The sequence below is a fragment of the Muntiacus reevesi genome, chromosome 9 (assembly GCF_963930625.1).
Source record: "Muntiacus reevesi chromosome 9, mMunRee1.1, whole genome shotgun sequence".
Lineage (NCBI taxonomy): Eukaryota > Metazoa > Chordata > Mammalia > Artiodactyla > Cervidae > Muntiacus > Muntiacus reevesi.
Window position 1 is genome coordinate 51,777,783 of NC_089257.1, and position 23,698 is coordinate 51,801,480.

Below are 23,698 nucleotides of genomic sequence, written 5' to 3' on the forward strand. Positions count from 1 at the left end.
TTAGGATAATAATGGACAGAACTCCTTCAGGGACAGAAAGGATTCTTGAGGGAAATTTCTAGATGCTGTCCATGAAAATACATAACCATTTATTTAATGGTTAATAGATAACCATTTATTTATTTAACCATCTATACTCAGGAGACATTTACTGATTGCCTGTCATATTTGCTGTTGTTCAGTCACCAAGTCGTGTCTGACTCTTTGCGACCCCATGGACTGCACCACACCAACCCTCTCTGTCTCTTACCATCTCCTGGAGTTTGCACTCAACTTCATGGGCTGCACAGTTGAGGTGGACATGCTCTCCTCCCATGTCCCACCCCTCCCAGTAGTGGCTCCTTGTCCGGGGAGAGACAGCCACATAAAGCATCCTGACACAGGCTGGTGAATCTGTGCCCTAAGGCAGTGTGGGGTTCCAGGAGCACTCTGGTGGGGAGCCAGTAACTGTGGGTGGTCCAGAAAGAGGCCTAGGTGCTTTTAGCAGTGTACCAGCTGCCCTTCCCTCCAGGGATGGTCAGGGATGTGGAGGGTGGGTCACAACACCCAAGGGCATCGGTTGTCTCTCAAGCGTGAGACTTGAAGAAAGGACTCATTCATTTCCTCAACAAATATTTATTGAACACCTACCATCCATTTTCCAAGGGCATGAGATAGAGGAGTGGGCAAGACAAACAAAAATCCCTCTTTCGGAGTTTATATTCTATAGGTGTTGTAGGGGTGGGGGGGTGAGCATCAACAGGCAAATCAATTACTAACATATCAGGTGGTCTGTAAGTATAGTGGAGAAAAAATGATGCAGGCTGAGGGAGAAGGGTGAAACTCCTGTTCCCAATTGAGTAAAATTCAGATTTTTTTCCCTTTCTTTTTAACCTGACTTTGAAATATATATATTTCTCCTTGAAAAGGCAGTGTAACAATGTTAAATAAAATTTTATACTAAAAATAAATCATTAACACCCAGCAAGTAACAATCATTGTCATGTAGTCCTTTTCGGTAATTCTCCACTGGAGAATTCATCCTTACTTTTTACATGGCTGGAGCTTTCACCATAGTGTCAGTACTGTTATTCTGCTTTTCTAATTCAGCATCACATTTTAAATGTTGCCCATTGTGCCCAGTCCTCCTGACGGTCAGGTTTGTTTGGAATAGCTCATGCAGTGAATTTATTGTCACTCACTGCTGAAGCATTTAAACCAGGGGTTGGCTAACCATGACTTGCCATGCATTTTTGTATTGCCTTCAACCTAAAAATGATTTTAATATTTTTTGAATGGCGGCAGAAATAGCAAAAGAAGAAATTTAAAGGAAAAATTAAAAATTTATGAATTCAAGCTTCATCGTCCATCAGTAGAAGTTTATTAGAATGCAGCCAGGCCAGTTTGTTTACCTTGGTGCCATGAGGGCTTGCAACATAGACCGGATAGCCCTCAAAGCCAAAATATTTACTCTCTGGCCCTTTACGGTAAAAGTTTACAGACGTCTGATTCAAACTTTTCAGTTATTTACTGTCACTGATAAAACTGCTGTTGGATTATTTCAGTAAGGTACTTTTCTAGGAATGGGATTAGTTACTGAGCCAGACTCTGCCTCTCACTGTCCACAGTGATGTGTGTCCACTGCATGACCTTCTGAGTATCACCACGGCGGCATTATTTTTTTTTTAAATATTTCCTTCCAGTGTATTATGCCCTTATGAATGATTTAAGAATTCTCCAGCCCTCCCTTCCCCTCAAAAACCAAGACAATAAACAAACCACCAAATATAAAGTATGACAGGATGTTGAGTGTGTTTTTCCAAATATCTCAATGAGCTTCCTTTACACTTTGTTGCGGTCGTCACCTTTGGCCGTTTTTCGACAACAATGCCCTCACAGAGTGACAGCAGTGAATTTCCTGGATCCTCTGGGGGGCCCTACGCATGGATGGCTGTTTCCTATTTAATGGTAATAAAGGTGTTTCCATGGTTACCCAGGTCGCCTCTGTGATAACTGCTAAGTTGCCTTAAACCCGTTCCTTTTTCTCCTAAGTAGCCACACCAGTGGTTCTCAACCTTGAGGGTGAATCAGAATCACCCGTAAGGCTTCTTCACGCACAGACTGCTGGCCAGACCCCCAGGGTTTCCCATTCTGTAGGCGGAGGTCAGGCCCTCGTCGTTTGCATTAATACGTTTTCAGATGCTGCTGCTGCTGCTGCTGGCTAGAGATCCTACTTTGAGAAACATTGAGCTAAGTTGTTATTTTATGGCATTGTTTTAAATGGAGAAACCTAGTCTAAAAAGTCTTTCACAGTTGGTGGGAAGTACAAAAAGATACAACCCAGTCCTCTGAATTGCTCTACCAGAGCCACCTGGGTTTTCACAGGTAACAGGAGGATGGTAGAAATGTCTCTTAGTCTTTGGGGAATTCACATAGCTCCTGCATCTCTGTTCTCATGGAGGAAACAGTGGATGGGACTTGGATTCAGACAGACTGTGGTTCAAGTCCTTGTTCTGTTGCCACTTAACTGCCATGCCACAGACAGCACTGTGCTTTTCTGCAGCACGTGCTCAGCTCTGACTTGGAAATACTGGTCCGCAGCCCTGAAGAGATTTGTGAGTTTTAAAAGAAATAGAGGCTTAATCGTATTGCGTTATATAAATGTATCAAATCAGTATGTTGAACACCTTAAACCTGCACAAAGGTATACCTCAATTTAAATAGAAAATAGTATCTTTGTGGGACGATGAAGGCTGTGTTGACTTGGGTAAATTCAGGCACTCGACTTTATCTTTGCCAGCCTTGTATATCTTCAAAATTTGTCTAACACAAATATTTTGCAGATAAATAATGAGACCTGTAATGAGACAAAGCAGGACTCCTAACACACGGTAGGCACTGAAGAAGTAATACTGTGTCCATAACCTTCTCTTTTCAGGGATTGATCTTGAGAACATTGTTTACTATAAGGACTGCACCCACTATTTTGTCATGACTGCCAAGAAGCAGAGCTTGCTTGACAAAGGTGTCATCATTAATGTATGTATCTCTTATCTCTTGGCTGTGTATCTATCCTGTCTTTCCCTTTGGGACCTGGGCTGGCAGCATCAGCGAGTGTGGGAGCAGATGTTATTCTGCCAGAAACTGAGTCAGGGTGGGGGGAAGAGGGACTGTAGAGGAAGGGCCCATCCCCGCACCGAGTCCTCTTTGGTGGCACATGAATGTTGGATGGAGGAGCCCACACTAACAATAAGAGGCAGGGGTGTTTCTGCAGAGAGCTGGACTGGGGGGTTGCTAAGATTCTCACCCAGGTGTTAGTGAGGGTCTTTACCACGTGTCTCATTTATCCCTTCCTCCTCTTCTGGGCTGTCACACGTAATTTGGAGGCAGATGGTGGTTCCTTGTCCTAGTGGGACATACACACAGTTACTTGTGAATTTCACGTTGTGGCCCCATTGTCATGGTCTGGGGGAAAGCTTTATTGCAGTCAAGAGGACTCAAGTTGAATCTTGGCTCTGCCATGTATTAACTCAGGACTATGACTAAGCTGCTTGTCTTCTCTGAGCCTCAGTCTTCCCATCTGCAGAATAGGAATAATAGGTTCTATCTAAAAGGATTGTTCAGAGGAATACATTTTAAAATGTATGCAGAGCACTTGACATGTTGCAGGTTTGTAGATTCCCTCCATAACTTCTCTGCCTGGTTTGGACACCTGCTCTTTTGTCCTGCTGTTCTTCCTGGCCTCTGTTTCCTGCTTTTGCACCTTCCTGCTTATACAGAGAACAGGGCTGCAAGGAAAGAGCACATGGAGTGACTGGCCCTGGGCTGACAGCTTCTTTGGTCAGGGTTCAACCCTTCCAGAGCCCTGGTTGCTGCCGCCACTGCTGCTGTGGCCTTAAGATAAGGATCGTGCAATCCAAGGTCAGCCTGCTCTCAGGGTGTCGGCCTGTAGCCCAGGCAGCATGGTGACCATTCATTGACGCTTGTCAGAGAAGAATGCACCTAGCCTCATGCCAGTTTGTGTTGGCAGCCGGCTGGGCAGCTTTAGTAACCCAGCCCTCCCCTGGGCCTCCTCTGCATCAGCTCAGGGCTTTGCTGAGAGCCTGAGTCGCTGGACAAGAGGCTGGGAATGGGAGGGGGGTGCGGTGAATGAAGCCAACTTAGCCCAATCAGCAGATGTGGGTTTCAACATCTGGTGCCCCACTGCTGACCCGGTCTGGGGGAGGTAAGGCCGTGCCCCCTTCTTCCCTCTGCTCTACAGATGTGCCTCCCAAAATTACGTCTCCCATTGGGATGCCTGTGTCAGATAGTAAAGGACTATTTAGGGCCCAAGGTGCAGGTAAGGTGGGTACCTTAGCTTGGAAGGAGCTACAGATGTTCTTCTTAGCCCATCTCTGAGGAGTCAAACCAAGTTTGAATTAGGGCTCCTGTGTCACTGGCTGAGAACTCTGGCCTTCTGGGATACTGAGGCCCCTCCTGGTCATCCCAGGGTATTTGTCCTGGCCACAACATGTTGCTTATGGTGATTTGATTTTTTGGCATTGCCAAAGCCCCTCCATGCTCCCCTCAGGCTCTGTGCCATGGCACAGGTGGGTGGGAACTTCCAGCTTTGGTTACATAATTACTGCAGGAGCTGGGGGCCCATGGTTGTCCCCATCAAAGCCTTCCTTCTGCCTCAGAGAATCTGGGAGCATCATCTGAGCTGGTGCAGAGGGTCCTTGAGGTATAAGACATGAACTCTAGAAATTGGAAGCCAGACTGGACATGGGCGAACTAGACACCATTTGGTTCAGGGGACTTGCATGGAGTCTCCAGGTGTCCAGCCAAGCTCTATAGTATTTGCACAAGCTGAGACCCGACCTGTCTACCCCAGTCTACTTAAGTTGCCATTCTTTACTTGCTCCCAGAGGAATGGCAAATCCTGTTTTCCTGTGTCTATATGGGCCAGCATCTTCCTTGAGATACATAATGTGTTGAGCGAATGTTTGTTGAATGACTGACTGACCTGCTTCCCCATCTATTCCTGCTGATCTCTGGGCCTTTTTCTGTGACTACCGAAGGGAGAGTAAAGTTTCTCCTATAGGAGCGCTGCATCTGTCCCTCCAGGCCCCTGCGTCTGCTGGCCCATGAACATGCAGGCTTGGTCTTAACCCCAGTAGAAGGGAGCTTGGTGGCCAGGAGTGTGAGGTGGACAGATGCACATCACAGTTGGTCTCCCTGTGCTGAATCCGCCCTCATTTGAAGCAGTGAACAGGTGTTACCTAACCCTCTTTTCTGGTCTACAGCCTCCTTCCACCTCCACACCTTGGGGTAACTATTCTTCCTGTTGGATTCCCCACTCTTCTCTCATGCTTCCTGCTTCCCTCTCTCCCTCCCCACCTCCATCTAGGACCCAACTTCTCTTGCGTAGGCCTGTGCAAAATGAGGCCCAAATTTACCTCCTGCCTGTATCTTCATTTAGCGCTCCTTCCTTGGCTCTACCTCTTTCTTATAGCCCCGTTCCCACTTTTTTCTTTCATTTTTGTACTTGCCTGTTTCCTACACGTCTGTTCTACCATCCACCCTCTCACCTGGGACCTCCAGCTCAGCAAGACCCCTTGGCTCCTCCCAGCAGCCCTGGGGGAGGTGGCTGTCATCCCAGCACAGTGGGGGTCCGCCCCTTGGCCAGGCCCCCACAGTCTTGCATGTGGCATCAGCGCCAGGCGCCACCTTCATCCTGCAGTGTCCACATTCATCTGTCACCCAGTCCTCCATAGCGGTGCTTGTGGCACATTTTGAAGAGGGGATATTTTTGAGATTTCTCCATTCACTCTCCCATACCCTCAGGTAGGAGAGTGATCTTGTGATGTACGAATAAGTATGAGAAAGGAAAGCAAGTTACAGGAGCTCCAGCTGTGACCCAACAAAGGGCTCTTGGGCCAACGCTGGGTTCAATTTAGTGGACGTGGTTTGGATGTGGAAATACTGGAATTTGGGGGAAATCATGACTGTTGGGAAAATTGGCACTGTAGGTCGCTGTTTGTGGTCGAGGCTGTGCCATCTAAGACCTTTGTAAATGCTCTTGCTGTTTGTTACTCTTGGGGTGTCCGGGATGCACTTCAGCACATACTACGGTTTGGCCATTGTTACTTATTCCAGACTGGAATCTCAGTCACTGTAAACTTCCCAATTCCTAGGCCCTGGGCTAGGGAGCCATGTACGCAGTCTCCTTCAGTTCTCACATGATTCTGTGGAGTAGATTTTGTTCATTTCATTTTGCAAACTCAAATTTTACAAATGAGAATACAGAGGCTCAAAGAAGTTCAATAACTTGCCCAAATTTACAGTCAATGCAGTCAATAAACAGAGATGGAGTCTGACCTGTTGATCTCACTGACGCAAGGCCCATGTTTGTCTTACACACTTGTCCTTGGCCCCCCGCCCGCCCCAAGGGGTTTGCATGTTCTGTGTCACCTTTTGGGAAAGGTGGTCTTTTAGTTTCTGTAGCCACACTATGAGCAGATTTGGCTCTGGAAGGTGTCCTAGAGATCATCACCAGTGTCCCTCCAGGGTGGATATCCTAGTCCTCTAAGCTCAGGGCTCTACCTCCAGGTGGGAAAGTGCAACATTAACACGGTGCGATCAACGCAGGACCCTGAGGAGCCCTTAGCCTCTTGAGAAAAGGGGTAACTCATCTTGGAGAGAAAGTTTGAGAGTTATGCCAATTACCCGTTTCTTTTTCGGACTTGTTTGAACACTAGCCACAGCATTTCTGGACCACATTAGCTTAGCTTAGTTCATTGTAAAATCACTCCTCCTCACTTGCTTTTTTGTCTTTTCGTTTCATTGAACGTTATCATGAGAACCAGCCATATGACATATGCTTCTGTACTTCTGCAGGACCATTATTTACACTGTTCGTTATAACATGCTGCTCTCTGTCCAAATTCCAATGTCAGATAGTTCTTTTAGAATTTAGTGCCAGGAAAAAATTGCCTCCCCTAGGAATTTCTATGCTTCCTTCTTTCTGATAAGGAAAGCCCTGTAACATATCTCATTTCCCTTTTGCCTTGGATGCCAGGAAGCTCAAAGCCAAATGTGATGCTTAATCATAACTCTCAACATTCCAGATGACTGGTTTGGTTCCTCTTTGTTCCCTGGGCCCCAGTTTTCTAGCTCTGTCTCAATTAGCCTATCTGCAAATCCATTCCAAGTCCTTTTGCAAGGAAGTGGATATGACTCCTTGCCCTCTTGAGGGGCAAGTTGCTATGCTGCGCTCTTGTTCTTTCCCCCAGGACTATATCGACACAGAGATGCTCCTGTGTGCGGAGAATGTGAACCAGGACAACCTGCTTTCCTATGCACGCGAGGCTGCAGACTTCGCCACCAACTACCAACTGCCGTCTTTAGACTTTGCCATGAACCATTACGGGCAGCCCGACGTGGCCATGTTCGATTTCACCTCCATGTACGCCTCCGAGAATGCGGCCTTGGTGCGCGAGCGGCAGTCACACCAGCTGCTCGTGGCCCTCGTGGGCGACAGCTTGCTTGAGGTACCTCCTGCGTTTGGAGTCCCCTGCTTCCTGCTGGAAGACAGATCCCGAACTGCTTTTCTAACTGGCAGCATCTGCTGTCCTGAAGCCCAGGGGAAGGACAGGCTCTCAGCCAATTGGCAGTACTCTGCCGAACCCATCCTGGCCTCAGAACCTACCCTTTGACTAAATTCAGAGGAGTCAATTCTGCCTATGTACAGGCAGGAACACTTTCCCTTGCCCCTCTGGTTTCTTCTGGGCTGGCTTCTCGGTTGAAGCACAAAATTAAGCAGCCGTAGTCTAACTTCACAGGCCATCCTTCTTAAAACTTGTAGATCCTGAGACTTCTTCCTCCAGTCTGTGGATCTCTGTGGACTTTCAGCATAGAGTTCATATAGCAGCAAGAAAGGAGTGTTGGCCCTAAAGTCCATGGCCTCCTTGCTCAAAATTCTTCCCAGAAAATCTGCAGATGCTAGCATTCTTAGAATAAATGAATGCTTTCAGGAGGGGGAAATCTTTATCTGAATGTAAGCACTGACCAAAAAATGATGCATGTATACCATGTTAGCATCAAATTTCAAACCATGCTTTGGGTGCAGATGGAACAGTTTAGTTAGAACTTAGCTTCATGAATCCATGCTTGTTCATCCCAATGTGCAGAGTCTGACCTAAGCTCCTTGCGTAAGCCCTCAGCACGCCCTCTGCTGCTGTCCCAGTCCTCCTCCCCAGCTTTCTCTGTCAGCACTGTCCTCCCACGCTCTCTGCTGCACCCAAGCCAGACAGGCTGTTCTTCCATCGGGCTCCGTCATTTTCCTACCACCAAGTCTTTGCTCTCTGTTCTGGAATGGATCAGGGTCAGAATCCTGTCCATTCTTTAAAATTGGCATGAACGTACCTCTTCCATGAAGTATTCTTTGATTCTGTCTGTCTCCCTCCCCAGGGTGGGAATTTGCCTCTGCCTTTTTGAGCCTCCAAAGCAGTTATTCTGTTCCATGTCATAGCACCCTTGCATAGACTTTATGCTACAGTTGCTTGTGTTTGTTGTGAATCCCAGTGATGTGCCTGTCACGTCTCTGTCCTCCCAGTGCCTCCCACAGGCCTGGCAAACACCAAATGCTGGATAGAATGGGATGTCAGGCTGGGAATTGCTAGAATCAACTGGAACTTTGTATGTGTCCTTTGTAGCCATTCTGGCCCATGGGCACTGGCTGTGCCCGCGGCTTCCTGGCAGCCTTTGACACTGCATGGATGGTGAGAAGCTGGGACCAGGGCACTTCGCCCCTGGAGCTTCTGGCTGAAAGGTGAGTACTGACAGCAGGACCCTCAGCTGGAGGCAGGGCCAAGTCAAAATTCAGGCAGGAGAGGGAGCAAGGCTGGATGAAATCTGGAGCCCCTAACCCGCTCTGCCTGCCTTCCCACATGTGGCCAATTTGACCTTTGGTGTCCCCGAGGAGTCCTCCATCATGACCTACCTCCGTCATGATCTACTTCCCTAGGGGCCAGGCTCTTAAGATTTGGATGCCAAAGAGAAATCTTCACCTTTCAGGGCAGCCCTGAAGTTGGGGTTCTCAGCACTGCTGAGACATTGAGGAGCCAGAAGAGGTCTAGGGGAAGCTTCCATTGCAGCGCTGAGTCCCACTCTGTTGAGGTTTGGGTGCTCTGACCTCCTAGCCCTCTTCCACTGCTGAGATCCTGGGCTTCCTCCCAGACCCATGCTGTGGGCCACGTGGCTGTGACAGCTGGTGGACTGGGAAAAGTCAGGGCTGGCGGTTGGGGACAGGCCTTGGCTGGTCTTGGGTGTGGAGACCTGTGGTCGTGGGGGAGCAGCCACAGGAGGCTGAGTGGCAGTTAGAGCAAAACCACAGGTCACTGGGCTGCCAGCTGAGTCCCTGCCCTCTGCCCAGGGGAGGAGGCCAGCACCACCACCTCCCAGACTCCCTCCTGCTTCCTCCCAACCCTGTTGACCCTCCCTCGCTTTGTAAATCTCAGGAACCAGGAGGGCCAGGCATTGCTGGGAAGGGTTATGCAAACACATCTAAGAAGTTCTTGAGAACAGGGGAAGGGCGGCAGTGGACGGGTGTAGGGAAGGGGTGGGACCGAAGGCCCGAGGTTGCAAGAGCAATCTTTGACCCCAGCTCTGCCTCCCTCCAGAGAAAGCCTTTACCGACTGTTACCTCAAACGACCCCAGAGAACATCAACAAGAACTTTGAGCAGTACACATTAGACCCGGGGACGCGGTACCCAAACCTCAACTCAAACTGCGTCAGACCCCATCAGGTAAGGCCTTGCCTGGAGTCCTGGGCCACTGTGCCCTGAGAGGTAGGAAGGGGTGGTCACCTAAAATCTTGGCACAGTCCTGGGACCGAGGTCATCAGTGCCTCTTGGCCTAAGGGTGAGGCAATTCCTCTCTCTGAGAAAGCCACAGGGTAGAGTCATCATCTTTAGCCCACAGGAAAGAACTGGAACATGTAGGTGTGTGTCCACATATGTACATGTATTTACATGTATGTTAGTCACTGGGCACATGCACTGCTGAACAAGAAAAGTGAAAAGTGTTAGTCACTCACTTGTGTCCAAGTCTTTTCGACCACATGGACTGTAGCCCGCCAGGCTCCTTTGTCCATGGAATTATCCAGGCAAGAATTCTGGATTGGGTAGCCATTTCCTTCTCCAGGGAATCTTCCCGACGCAGGAACTGAACCCCAGTCTCCTGCATTTGGATTTCCCAGGTGGCACTAGTGCTAAAGATCCCTTTTGCTGACTCAGGAGGCATAAATGAGAGATGCGTGTTTGATTCCTGGGTCAGGAATATCCCCTGGAAGAGGGGATGGCAACCCAGTCCAGTATTCTTCCCTGGAGAATCGCATGGACAGAGGAGGCTGGTGGGCTACAGTCCACGGGGTCGCAACGAGTCTGACACGACTGAAGCGACTTAGCACACACACTCCTGCACTGCAGGCAGATTCTGTATTGTCTGAGCCACCAGGGAAGCCCATTGCTGAGCATAGCTCTCTTGAATAATCTACTTGATCAAATATCAAGTCCTTTCCATCCAAAGTTCTAGAGTCTATTTTTTCTCTCACTGACTTAGAGTCACACAAGCTCTGACCTCTTCAGTCAGAGGAATTTTAAAAATCTGCCAATTACCTACATTCATGCTTGACTTCCCCCACATTTGGGTGGATAACAGATCCATAGCTCTGTATCAGATTGCTGATTCCCTTGCTGAAGGGTCGTGCCCTTCAGTGAGAAAGGAAAAGGGTTCAGAGGCCCTGTGACTACGATTTGGGGAAGAACTGGCAGACATTCGTGTTCCCTCTCCCCGTAGGTGAAGCATTTGTACATTACTAAGGAGCTGCACCGGTATCCTCTTGAGAGGCTGGGCTCAGTGAGGAGATCCATTGGCCTCTCCAGGCGAGGTAAGAGGCCTTCCTGGGACCCCAACTCTGCAGGGAGCGGGCCGGCTGGGTGGCAGGCGGGGCCCAGGCCCTGCAGCCAGCCTGATTCTGATGCAGTGACCTTGGCCAGGTGCCTCTCATCTCCACCCTTCCGTTTCTTCACCTGTAAAACCGGGACAGGACAATACCCCCCATGGCATCACTGTGTAGAGTAGAGGCGAGTGCTTGGTACATTAAAATGAACTGGAATGACTTCCTGGGACTTGCTTTTCTTTTCCTGTTGTTTCCACTCTGAGGAGTCTTGACTCCTCAGTTAGATAACAAGCTCCACATGCTTCGCTCCTTTACTGGTCCTCCGGGGCCTGGCACAGCGCTGGGCACAAGGCCGGTGCTCAGTGCAAAAGGAAAGGAGGGTTAAATGGCTAACTTCTCAGCATCCATCCAGCTGTGCTCAGGTCACCATCCTACTTAAAGATGCACCAGCTGCCCAGACCTTGTGTCCTGCCTACCACTCCTCGCTGCCCTCCACATTCATATGAACCACTGCTACTGGCCCTTTGATAAACCATTTCATGTAATGTGGCAGCCTTTTCTAGATTCTTTGCCATGTCACAGTCCTTGTCTTTTCCCCAGAGATCTCCTTCTGTCTTAGACTCTTCTAGAAGCAGCTCATATGTACCTCCTCCATGACTCTTTCTAAGGTGAATTCCCTGGTGCTGCCAGATTCTAGCAAACCTGCTCCCCTAGCATCGGGTTTCTCCACCATTGTCACCCATTTCTGCATCTGTCTTCCCCACAGGATAAACACGCTATTGACAGAGTCCATGTCTTCCTTACCTCTATATTCCTGACCTCTAACCAGGACCTGGACAGATCAGGGGTCTTAGGGACTCTTTACTGCAAGAGACCATGCTTCCTGTCCCAGCATCCTGCATGCTCTCAACAGGACCCCTACAGGGGCTGCATCCATGCCCACAGCTCCTCACTTTCATACTTTTCCTCCTGGTCCCCACCCATGGTGGCAGATGAAGTGGGTCCCCAGGGTAGCTGCTGAGATTTCTGCAAAGCATCTCACCACTCTCCATCTCTTCCTACTGCAGAGTCGGACATCCGGCCTAGCAAGCTCTTAACCTGGTGCCAGCAGCAGACCGAGGGCTACCAGCATGTCAATGTCACTGACCTGACCACATCCTGGCGGAGTGGTCTGGCTCTGTGTGCCATCATCCACCGCTTCCGGCCTGACCTGATGTGAGTCTGGGGCCCCGTTGGACCTGGCAAGTTCCTTACTCCTCAAGGGGACCCTGGAGACAAGGGAGACCAAGGCTGTTCTACATGCAGAATCCTTGGTTCAGTATTCTCTTCGCATAATTTGGATTTGAGTTTTTTTCTTAAATTTGTTCTTTTCCCTTTGCACTGGTTACTCTGCCTGCAGCTTGTCTGATCTGTGGTGGCTCAGATTCACGAATTGATTGCACTTATATTCCAAACCATTGTCTTTTGGGATATTTGAGCATTTACACCTTCAAGTGGTAGCCTCAAGAGAGGACTTAGGGGGCAAGACTTAATTCTGAGAACTGATTTGAGGTTTTACAGCCGAAAGAATTAGATTTGAGACTCAGATCTGTTAGCTGTATACTGTTGAGCAGGCCCCTTATCTTCTCTGAGTTTGCTTCTTCATCTATTAATTGGGAATAATAGCAAGGTCATTAGGAAGTTTGGATTGTGTTTGTGGAAATGCTTTATGATGTCAAAAGCACTATATGTCTGTTCTGTTGTTTTTATATCAACTGTAGTGTAACCTCACACCCATGAGCAAATTTGTCCAGAAGGCTGGATGGCAACCTAGTAAAGGTTCCCAACTGATACCTTTAGGAATTGAGGTTGCCTCAAGAAGGGACAGGGCTCTCACTTGTTACTTTATATAACTTGATTCTTTATTTATAAGAAGCTCATTTTAGTTTTGTAATTAAAAGGAAAAGAATATAAGGGAACTACTTAAAAATAAAATAACTCATAGATTTTCCAATCATTTTCTTATGTTTTCAGCCCATGACATTCTCATGGCCTAGATCTGATTTGGTCCCTCCCTGAGTGAGAACGGGGTTTACTTCTGGCTGAACCCCGCTAAGGGGTCGGGGGTGGTGGTGGAGGGATCCGAGTGGGAACAGTGTCCCCTGCAGTGCTCCTTACGGCTGAGGTTGTTCACCTCTTCACCCCTCTCCATCCTCTCCCTGAACTTCACTTCATTCTGATTCTCCAGCAACTTTGACTCTTTGAACGAAGACGACGCTGTGGAGAACAACCAGCTGGCATTTGACGTGGCGGAGCGTGAGTTTGGCATCCCCCCAGTGACCACAGGCAAAGAGATGGCATCGGCCCAGGAACCTGACAAACTCAGTATGGTCATGTACCTCTCCAGGTTCTACGAGCTCTTCCGGGGCACCCCTCTGAGGCCTGTGGGTAAGGACCTGCTTTTGGACGAGGCTTCCCCTGCCCCGGAGCCGTCTCTGCTCTGCACCTACAGCTCGCTGCCCTCACACTGATGGTCTCTGTTCTGGGGCTGACCCCTGCCCCGCCTTTGCCTTTGAGCCTAAATAGGGGTGGGCCCTGTGCACGGGTTCTATTCCCCGGGAGAAGGGAATGGCAACCCACTCCAGTATTCTCACCGGGAAATACCACGAATGGGAGGAGCCTGGCAGATGACAGTCCATGGGGTCGCAAAGAGTCGGACACAACTGAGCGACTAACACTTTCTGTGTGTGTAAGTGGGTCCTGTGTGGCAGGTGTCACATGAGACCTGCCCTTGTCACCGGGAGGTCACTGACAGAGTGACAGCAGCTCCCCACACAGGCCGCCGGCAGCTTCAGTTGGGGGTGAAGGAGTTACTTTGGAGGGACTTTGTCTCAGTGACACCCCCTGAACTCTGGGGGAGCAGTGGCAGAATCCGAATCTCAGTCTTACTTTTACTTCCTAACAGATTCCTGGCGTAAAAACTATGAAGAGAATGCCGACCTCGGCTTGGCCAAGTCATCCATTCCTCATCACTATCTCAACCTCACGTTTCCGAGGAAGAGGACTCCGCGAGTAGGTTTCAGTCTGGGGTTGTTTAATCTCTCTTTGCATGTGGATGGGGTGAGGGGAAGGGAAATGCCATGGGCTGGGTCTGTTTGTGCTGCTAAATTACACAGATCGAGCGCTCATGGAAGACATGCGTAGGACTCGGTCAACTTCCCTTGCACCGTGTAGCCAGCTTCAAAGCCTTCAATGTGGTTATAGAGGGGCAGGGTAGAGAGTGAAGAGGCATGCCAGTGAGTATTTTTTATTTTTTTTCAGTGATTTATTTATTTTTATTTTTTTTTATTAGTTGGAGGCTAATCACTTCACAACATTTCAGTGGGTTTTGTCATACATTGATATGAATCAGCCATAGAGTTACACATATTCCCCATCCCGATCCCCCCTCCCACCTCCCTCTCCACCCGATTCCTCTGGGTCTTCCCAGTGCACCAGGCCCGAGCACTTGTCTCAATCATCCCACCTGGGCTGGTGATCTGTTTCACCATAGATAGAGTATTTTTTAAAGTAAAGCAGATTAGCTCTGCCTCCTAAACAGGGAGGAGGAGATGGTATCTCACTTTGCTAAGCAGTTTAGATCAGGAACATGATGGCCATTTAGTAGCAGAGGTGGATGAGAGGCTACATTTACACATTCTGTTCCATTCTTTTTTTTGTTGTTGTTATTTCATTCATTCAACAAATGTCTATTGGGCCCTACTTCATGCCAACTTTATTTTTATTTTTTATTTTTTTTGCTTTTGTGCAATAGAGTTTATTAAAGTATAAAAGGGATAGAGAAAGCTTCTGACATTAGACATCAGAAGGGGGCAGAAAGAGTACCCCGTTCATGCCAACTTGAAAGCTGAATGTTTTGTTAGTTTTTGAGAGAAGCAGATATACAGAGATGATTAATAAGTGGGCCGTTGCCTTTGAGGAGTTCAGAGCCTAATAAAGAGGTTCCCAAAGTTTCCTGACTCAGTGGCACCTTTCATGTCTTAGTCACTTTTTTCACACTGTTCCAGATCAAAAGAAATACCTAAAAGTTTCATTTGCTAAGCATTTACATCCAAGTATAATAACTTGGTAGGGGTGTTTTGCAAGGTATGTGACAAGCATCACCATGCTTCCCTAGAAAATTTAAAATATCCTGCAGCTCCTCTGTGAATTCACTATGGTGCCTGGGGGGGTGCATTGGTACATAGTTTGGAAACCCACAGGCCTAGTGAGAAATTGCAATTTTTAAAAAATTATTTATTTTATTTCTGGCTGTGCTGTGTCGTCATCACTACATGTGGACTTTCTCTCGCTGTGGAGCGTGGGGTCGTGCTTCTCGGGCCTCTCTTGTTGTGGAGCATGGGCTCTAGATCATGAGGACTCAGTGGCTGTGGAACACAAGCTTAGTTGCTCTGCGGCATGTGGAATCTTCCCAGACCAGGGATCGAACCTGTGTCTCCTGCACTGGTAGGCGATTCTTCTCCACTGTACCACTAGGGAGTCCAAGAAGTTATAATTTTATATGAATGGCTACATTTCCATGGAAGGTATAATGCAAGTTGCCTTGATTGACGTGCCCATTTTATAGATAAAATGTCCACTCAGGGACATTAGGCTGCAAGGGTGTGCGCTGAGCTTACCTTCCCCCGCCCTCACTCAGCAGAGGACTGCAGGCCTCTGCAGGCGTCTCCGTGTCTCTGGATCGTCGACAGGCTCTTAACTGCTGGCCAGTCACGCCTTGGCCTGCCGGCCCCTCTGCCCAGGGTGGAGCTCGGGCCGTGTGGCCTCCTCTCCTCTCCTCTCTTTCCCTGGGCTGTGTGATCAGTGGTCACTTTTTCCACTGCGGGCTGTGCTCCCTGGAATGTAACAGTGGTTGTGCTGACTTCAGGAGCCGGGTACTTAGTCCTCTGCAGGCCCTGTCTGTAGGAGGGGACAAGCTGGGGGTCTGGGGAAGCAGGGTAAGCAGGTCAGCTCAGGTGTAAACAGAGCAGCTGTACCCCATTGCTCTGTCCCCCTCTGCTCCCCGAGCTGCCCCACTCAGAGGCTCTGTGGGAGGCACCGTAACCCACCATACGTCACACTGAGTGAAAGGTATTTTCTGGAGCCCAGTCATCGGCTTGCCCCAACCCAGCCCAGCTGCTTCTCCTCTGATGACTGAGGACCCCCTGCTTTGGGCTACTCCATCCCAGACAAGCCAGTGCAGTCTCTCTGGAAGCTCTCTGAGCCAGACACTTAACCACTCTTCTCCATTCACCCGATTTCTCCCACCACTTAGCCCACAACTGGGAACTGGAGAGGAATGTTTAAACCTTTCACTCACCACACCTCTGTTTACAGAGTGACCGAATTGAAACAGCCTGGCCAACTGGCTCAGGAGGTGGGAATGGTCAAAAGTCAGCTGTCAGCCAGGCTCTCCGAGGGCTTGCTGGAGCCTTGCTCCACTTTGGCCTGGCTCTGGGAGCAAATGCAGCGGGGATGTGTGGGCTCTGCCCAGCCCAGCCCCGGCTGGTTTTGGCCCACGTCCAGGGTGTGCTCCTTGGCTGCACATCTTGAGAGCAATTGAAATCCACACATCTGATTCCCTCCCACGGCCCCATTTAACATCTGAAGTTTGTCCTGCTCCTCAGATAGGTAGAGAGGTCAGGTCATTGAAGTAAGTGCCTGGTGTGGGTATTTGTTGTCCCGCCCTTTCTCCTCAAACTGATTGAATGCTCCCTCTAGGGGGGTTGGTGGGTTTATAAGGCCACTGAGTCACAGTCTGCCCTGGTACTGAAGCACCCCAGCGTATACTGTCTGCCATTCAACTCCAGTGCAATGGTCAGACTACATGCAAAGTACCTCCTCCCCTTTTTATCTTGTGTCATAGGTCTGGATCCGCTTTTGGCTTGGAGATATCTGTTGGCAATGCTCTGTGGTCTTAACATGTCTCACAAGCAAGCGGTACTGAGTACACTCCAGGTTGCCGCTGGGCACACACAGCGGAGTTCTACACAGGAGACTGAGTACTGTACATACACGTGGGGCTCCCCCACCGTTACACCCAGGAGATGTCAGTGCAATTAAACACACAGTCTTCACTGCCCTGGTACATGTGTCCTTACGGTCTGGAGATGCAGGCTAGGCTGTTCTTGCGTGATTTTCTACACCAGGGCTCGAACACACAATCTGTATGTATAGGTGCATCTGTATTCCCCTCCCCCTCCTTCATCCCTCCCTACCTGTCCTCCCTCCTTACTAACTTCAGAGGAGCATCTTGATATGGGGATTGCTGCTGCTGCTGCATCGCTTCAGTCGTGTCTGACTCCGTGCGACCTCATAGACGGCAGCCACCAGGCTCCCCTGTCCCTGGGATTCTCTAGGCAAGAACACTGGAGTGGGTTGCCAGTGCCTTGTCCAGACACAGAGATTGAGCAGCCCACATTTGTTCACATGTGGTGTCTTAATCTGAAGCGGGCTCTTTGTTTCTCTCCTGAGCTGGGCTAACACTCTCTCTCCCTCCTGGTTTTTGATGTTGGTGTTAAAACCTACTTTCCTCCCTAATCTTGTTTTCCTGATAATATCTAAATTCCAGCAAAAGACAACAACTTTGGGCAAAACTGAAGGCTTTTCCTCCATCCAGGAACTTATTTTAGAGAGAATGACTTTCCTATCCCATGCTGAGAGGGCTGTACCTCTGGTGAATGGTAACTAACTGTGGCTGGTTATCTCTGAAAACTGGATGGCCCACGCCTGGGGAGAAGGAGAAGGCGTTGGGATTCTGTTTTCTCTTAAAAGGCCCTTGGTCTACATCTGCAGATCTGCCTCTGTCCCGATCAGCTTCTAGCAACCTGGTGGTGTGGGACAGTTCCTGGAGACCCAGAGCTCTTGTCACCATGCTCACACATATGTGGTCTCAGTCCTTCTGTGTATGCGTGTGGGCATGTCACCATACCCACTAGCGAAATCTGAACACACATATGTGATCTTTATCCTGTGTGTGCACGTGGGTGTGTATATACACATGCACACACTACCTATCTATGCTTTTCTCATCTGACCCCACATAGGTAATACCTGGATTTATGGCCTCTTCAGTCACAATACATATGACAGACATAGTCAAGTTGTTTGGTCTTTGTTTTCCCCATTCTGAACCCATTCCTTGAGGGACAAAGCAACACAGAACTTGTCATTTGTCCCTGGAAATCCCATCCTAGAAGCCAGGTCAGTGGCGCCAGGATTTATCCTGGTCTGCTGGCTGATTCTGACCCAGGTCCTCCTCTACTGCTGGTCCCTGGCAGAGTGGGATTCACAAAGCATGAGTAAGATCAGTGTCTGGTCTGAGCCAGGGGTAGGAGGGGCCCTTCTAGCCCTTCTCCTTGACTCTCCTCCACACACTTTCCAAAGATTCAGGGGCCATTATGTAAGAAAGTCCCTCCTCCATCCGCCCATTCATTCAACCAAGATTTACTAAGTCCCCATTTTATGCCAAGTTCTCATTGCTGGGGCACAGCAATGAACAAGAGGGCCAGGGTCCCTGCCAGAAGGAACTGACTTTCCAGTGCAACTTCCTAAGTTCCTCTCACTCCTCTTCTCCAGCTGTGCTCACAGAACCGCCCACCCAGCAGCCAAAACTCCCACTAGGTTTTTCACACTTCTCAGTTCAGAGACTTGAAGAGAGCTTAGGGAGTTAAGAGCCCTGGGTCCTAATGCTGCCTTGCTTGGCCAGTGTAGGCCTTGAGCAGTGTGCACACCCTCACACCACCCTGGGCACCTGTGGTCTGCAGGTCTCTGTGGACAGTGATTACTCCTGTCCTCTGTGTTACCACAACCTGGGATTATGCACTGCCTTATAGAATGAGGATGCACTTTAAAGCCAGGCCGATGACTACATATTTTGGTCTGCTGGTGATTCAGCACATGTCTGAACCTCTCTAAGTTTCTTTGCTTGGCTGCAAAATGTGACATAATAACAAGCATTGCATTGCTGTGAAGACGGAGCTGAACCAATGTGAGCTGCAGATCTGGTCTCCTTCTCTGGCACATAGAAAGGGCTCTGTACATGATGGTCCCCAACCTGTCCTTTACGAGTACTGAGTGAACAAAGATGCTCATTTTCTGAAAAGGGTAGAACTAGCTGGGTTGACCACCGGCTTGGATCCAGCATTGTACAGCGCACACAGCAGTGCTGTAGATAACTCATTTGCTCTTGTTAGGTTTTGAGGAAGTCAAGGGACGTATTCTCATCCCAGTTTTAGAGATGGGGAAACTTGGTCTTAGGGAGATTATATTGTGAGGCCATATAGGTAGGTAAATGTCAAAGCCAGACTAGAATTCAGATTTTCTAACTCTATGAATAGCACTGACCTAACTTCAAATGTCTAACACTTATATAGCACTACATAGAAGAAGTGTCTTATATACATGATTGTATTCATCCTTTTTGGGTTTTTTTTTTTTTTTGGTATTCATCCTTACAATAGCTTAGTATAGGATCCTAGAGGTAAGGAAACTAAAGTCAGAAAAGTTGGGTGATTTTCCTAAGCTCACTTAGCTGGAAAGTAATTCAGGTCAGAACTTGAACCCACGGCTCCTTGCTGCTCTGCCACGGAGGGGGGAGCTCTCTTGCCAGTGTCACTGGCCATCTTTCTAAACATCATGGTGGCGACTGTACTTTCAGTCAGGTCACTGCCTGCAATGGCCAGTCTCTCTTCCTATGACCTTGGTCTGAATTTCTCCAGGGTTAGGGTTCATCGGCTAACTAAATATAAAGTTGGCTTGTTTGGATCTAAAATCAACTTAAGTCAGGTAGTATGGGAACAATAATATTTTGTGCTGATCAAATAAATGATGAGCTTGGTAGATATATGTCTGTTTTTTAAAATGGAGATCACCAAGTAGTTTAATAAATGTCTTTTGATATATAGACTCTTTCAAATCATTGGGAAATCATGATAAGAAAGTGTCTTAGGATGAAAGGACAGGAAAAATTTATGGGAAAAGGAAGCAAGTTATTTGTTTAATCTCATGCTGTCTCTGGGCACAATAACTATTTTCTTCCTCCTTGTACCCACTTCTCTATGGTGCAAAATAGAGTTCAAGGAGAGGGGGATATGGAGGATTTTTTGGCTCCCGAATAGAGATGTACAGATAAGAAAAATTAGATAAAACTCCAGGTTTGTGTTTTCTCAAGCTTTATGTTTTAACCTAGCTCTTAGTTGAGCATAAATGCTTTCATGATAAATCCATATGGAAGAGCAGAGACCCTTTGGGTCTGTGTGTGGCTGACCTTTCCATATAGACTGCATTTTATTGTCCTGTGGGTCAGGCTGAATCAGAGGAGTTGAGGTTGCCCCCACCCACTTCCTCTCTCCCCGAAGGATTTGGGGGTCTTCTTAGGTCCTGCTGCTGGGGACTCTCCCCCCAGGAATGTTTTCTGTGCACCGGCCACTAATGTACTGAATCTGGATCCATGCAGGCTCTGATTGTTGGACCAGTCACACCCAGAGAGTGAGATATGTTGTTCTTTGAGGGAAAAACCAAGTCCTCATTAAAGGTAGAAACAGGAAGAACAGCAGAAAACTCTAAGGTGATGCCTGAAGTGTCCTTGTGGGGCGGACACCCTGTGCTTTCTCAGGCTTGTCTTGGGGCCAGTGCAGCTCTCACAGGCCGTGGAGCCGGGCGCCTAAACGGCCTAGGCCTCTAGAACCCGACGCTGCAAATAACGTCATCTGTTTCTCTTGGTGTTTGCCCAAACATTTGGGTTGAAATCATTTCCATTCACAGAAAAATGATTTGTTAGAAGCGGAAGAAAATGTTAAGGGGAAGGTGAGGCCCTTTGATCTGTTGCTTTGTGCTGCCTGAGCAAGGGAAGGGTCACATTTTTGGACAAATATCAATGACTACACTGCGGTTGATCTTGTTTTAAAATTTTTTCAAGTTGCTGGTAAATAGGAGGAGGGGCAGAGGTGGTGGGGAGTGTAAGAGCAGGGGGAGCAGGTGCTTGCCTGCGAGAGCAAGTGGGTACAGACTAGACTCTGTGCTGAGGGCTCTGATCATTCCTGTTGATTTACAACACCCGGGAGGTAGAGGGTCCTCTGGGATGGGGCACGGTGCGGACATGTGGTGCTGACCAGGCTGCAGCCTGGGTTTGAGGGGAGAGAGAGGCCAGAAGCCGTTTCAGCTGCATCCAGTGTGAACAGAGGCTGGGATTTAATCTTCCCTGGTGGCTCAGACTGGTAAAGAATCCATCTGCCAATGCAGGATATGTAAGAGACAAGGGTTTGACCCCTGGGTCAGGAAGAGCCCCTGGAGAAGGAAATGGCAACCCACTGCAGTACTCTTGCCTGGGGAATCCCATGGACAGAGAAGTCTGGTGGGCTACAGGCCATGGGTAACTAACACACTTTTCACGTTTTCCCCACTGAGGGGGTTGGAGTCTCCCATGGGGAGGCATAGTCAGTGGGGTTGGCTCCATGGTCCTCAGTGGGCTGGCCATACGGGGAAGGTCCCAGCTTAGGTCTAACCCCAGTGTCAAGGAGAGGGTTAGTGGGTAGGGGGAGGCACCAAATCTAGCCTGCAGCCCTATCCCAGCTCATAGCATCAGCTCAACTTGTGCAGTCCCACTGCTTCCCTTAAGTAGAAAAGCCAGACCACAGGTGTGCCCTTGGGTGGTCCTTGCAGGCATCATGCAATAGCCTGAGGTAGAAGGGGGTCTCTGGATTTAAATGTCCAGATCTGCAAAGCAGAGTCGACTGTAAGGGGTTATCAATAGGACAGGCATGCAATTTTTTGTCTAAACCAGGGTACTTTTGAGAATGAGGGACTTCCCTGGTGGTCAGTGGTTAAGACTTTGACTTCTAGTGCAGGGGGCCAGGTTCGATCCCTGCTTGGGGAGCCAAGATCCCATATGCTTCGCAGCGAAAAAACCAAAACATAGAACAGAAGCAATATTGCAAAGAATTCAACAAAGAGTTTTTAAATGGTCCATAACCAAAAAAAGAAAAAAAAAATCTTAAAAATAAAAAAAAGAGGGCATTATTCCTAATTATGCCTAGGGGGGGAAGCAATACATCAAAATGTCCTGGGCAAACTTAGCTATATGGTCATCATAGTTTTCATGCCATATCCGATACTGTTTTGAAGTTAACACAGTATCATTTACCAGTAGCTGCAGTGGGACTGAATGGCAGAAGTAATTTGCCATCAAATTCCTGGACAGCTGATCTGAGTCCTGAGAATCCGTGCCTGTCAGGGGAGCCAGTGACACCTCTTCATAGGAGGTGGTATCCTCAGGGCAGCATCAGCAGGCCTGGCTGTGATCGCTCTGAGTCCAAAGTCACTGAAAGGAGGCAATCCCTGCCCCATGTCACAGGGATTCTTTGCACTTTGGAATGTTTTGGCGTGATTTGGGGATCTGTATTCCCAGCCTCTTCTGACAGAAGCCCTGGCTCCTGAGGCGGAGGGAGGATTCCTCCGCTGTGCCTGAACAGAGCTGAGAGCATTTGTCACGGTGCAGGGTAATGTCAACCCGTCCGTTCCTGGGCTGGCAGCTATTGTGGGCAGGGTTGGATCCCCAGTGCTGGCACTGCAGCCCTTGACCAGCCCTGAGCTCACCATGCTTCCTTGGCCATTGCAGGTGGACAGCCGGATCGAAGAGAATGACATGAACAAGCGGAGGCGGAAGGGCTTCAACAACCTGGACGAGGTTCGTGTGCTCAGCGTCGGTTTACACAAAGGCCTGTTTCCTGACAGCCAGTGGCCACAGCCCACTCGCCCGACCGAGGCAGTCTCCCTGCCCTTCTTTCTTTCCGCTCATGAACTGCTGGGTTCCAAGCTTAGCTTGATGGGAAAACAGTCGGGTCTGGTCACTAGCTATGTCACTCTCCCAGGGTGTGGCTCATGTCTGTAAAACACAGATGATGCATTTGAAATGTAGGACATTTTGCAGAATTTTCAAAGATTAAATAGTAGGCATAGGAGGAACATACCTCAACATTATAAAGGCCATATACAACAAACCCAGAACAAACATTATTCTCGGTGGTGAAAAACTGAAAGCATTTCCTCTAAAATCAGGAAACAAGACAAAGGTACCCACTCTCACCACTATTATTCAGCATAGTTTTAGAAGTCCTAGCCATGGCAATCAGAGAAGAAAAAGAAATAAAAGGAGTCCAGGTTGGAAGAGAAGTAAGATTCTCAGTCTGCAGATGACAAGATTCTCTACCTGCCAGAGTCAAGATTAAACAAGGTTTAATTTAATCTTAAAGATTACATAAGAGGATGTGTAAGCATGCATGCATGCACATACCATACCAATCATGGTCTCTGGCACCTAGGTTAATCAAGATATAATCACTGTTAATAGTAAATAGTAAAGAGGTACCAGCAGTCCCACTATTCTCCCAGTCCTCATTTCTACTTTTTGTGTTTTCTGTACCATTAGTCTTTAAGGGGAATGTCCCAGCACCCACAAGTGCCACCTTCTGGTGAAGGAAGAAAGTTACAGGCTACTTTGTCAAAGCCAAGCAGGAGTAGCTCTCTCCTGCTACTGAAAAATTGATCAGAAGAAAAACAGTACCAGTTCTTGCTTCCCCAGACAGCTCTTTAAAGAGACCTGAGATATATCCCTCATTCCAAGTGAAAGAAAATGAAAGTCGCTCAGTCGTGTCCTACTCTTTGCAACCCCGTGGACTATACAGTCCATGGAATTCTCCAGGCCAAAATCCTGGCGTGGGTAGCCTTTCCCTTCTCCAGGGTATCTTTCCAACCCAGGG

General features: G+C 48.5%; 1 protein-coding gene across 6 annotated transcripts in view; it reads left to right on the forward strand.

Moving 5' to 3' along the window:
- The window catches only part of MICAL2 (microtubule associated monooxygenase, calponin and LIM domain containing 2), a 234,378-nt gene that overhangs the window by 102,553 nt on the left and 108,127 nt on the right, over positions 1–23,698 (forward strand). For all 6 annotated transcript variants that reach the window (XM_065943806.1, XM_065943807.1, XM_065943808.1 and 3 more), the window contains exons 8-16: positions 2,918–3,018; positions 7,254–7,511; positions 8,676–8,791; positions 9,642–9,768; positions 10,820–10,910; positions 11,990–12,137; positions 13,150–13,349; positions 13,867–13,973; positions 22,558–22,626. In XM_065943806.1, coding sequence (XP_065799878.1) covers positions 2,918–3,018; positions 7,254–7,511; positions 8,676–8,791; positions 9,642–9,768; positions 10,820–10,910; positions 11,990–12,137; positions 13,150–13,349; positions 13,867–13,973; positions 22,558–22,626 — 1,217 coding nt within the window. The remainder of the gene's footprint in view (positions 1–2,917; positions 3,019–7,253; positions 7,512–8,675; positions 8,792–9,641; positions 9,769–10,819; positions 10,911–11,989; positions 12,138–13,149; positions 13,350–13,866; positions 13,974–22,557; positions 22,627–23,698) is intronic.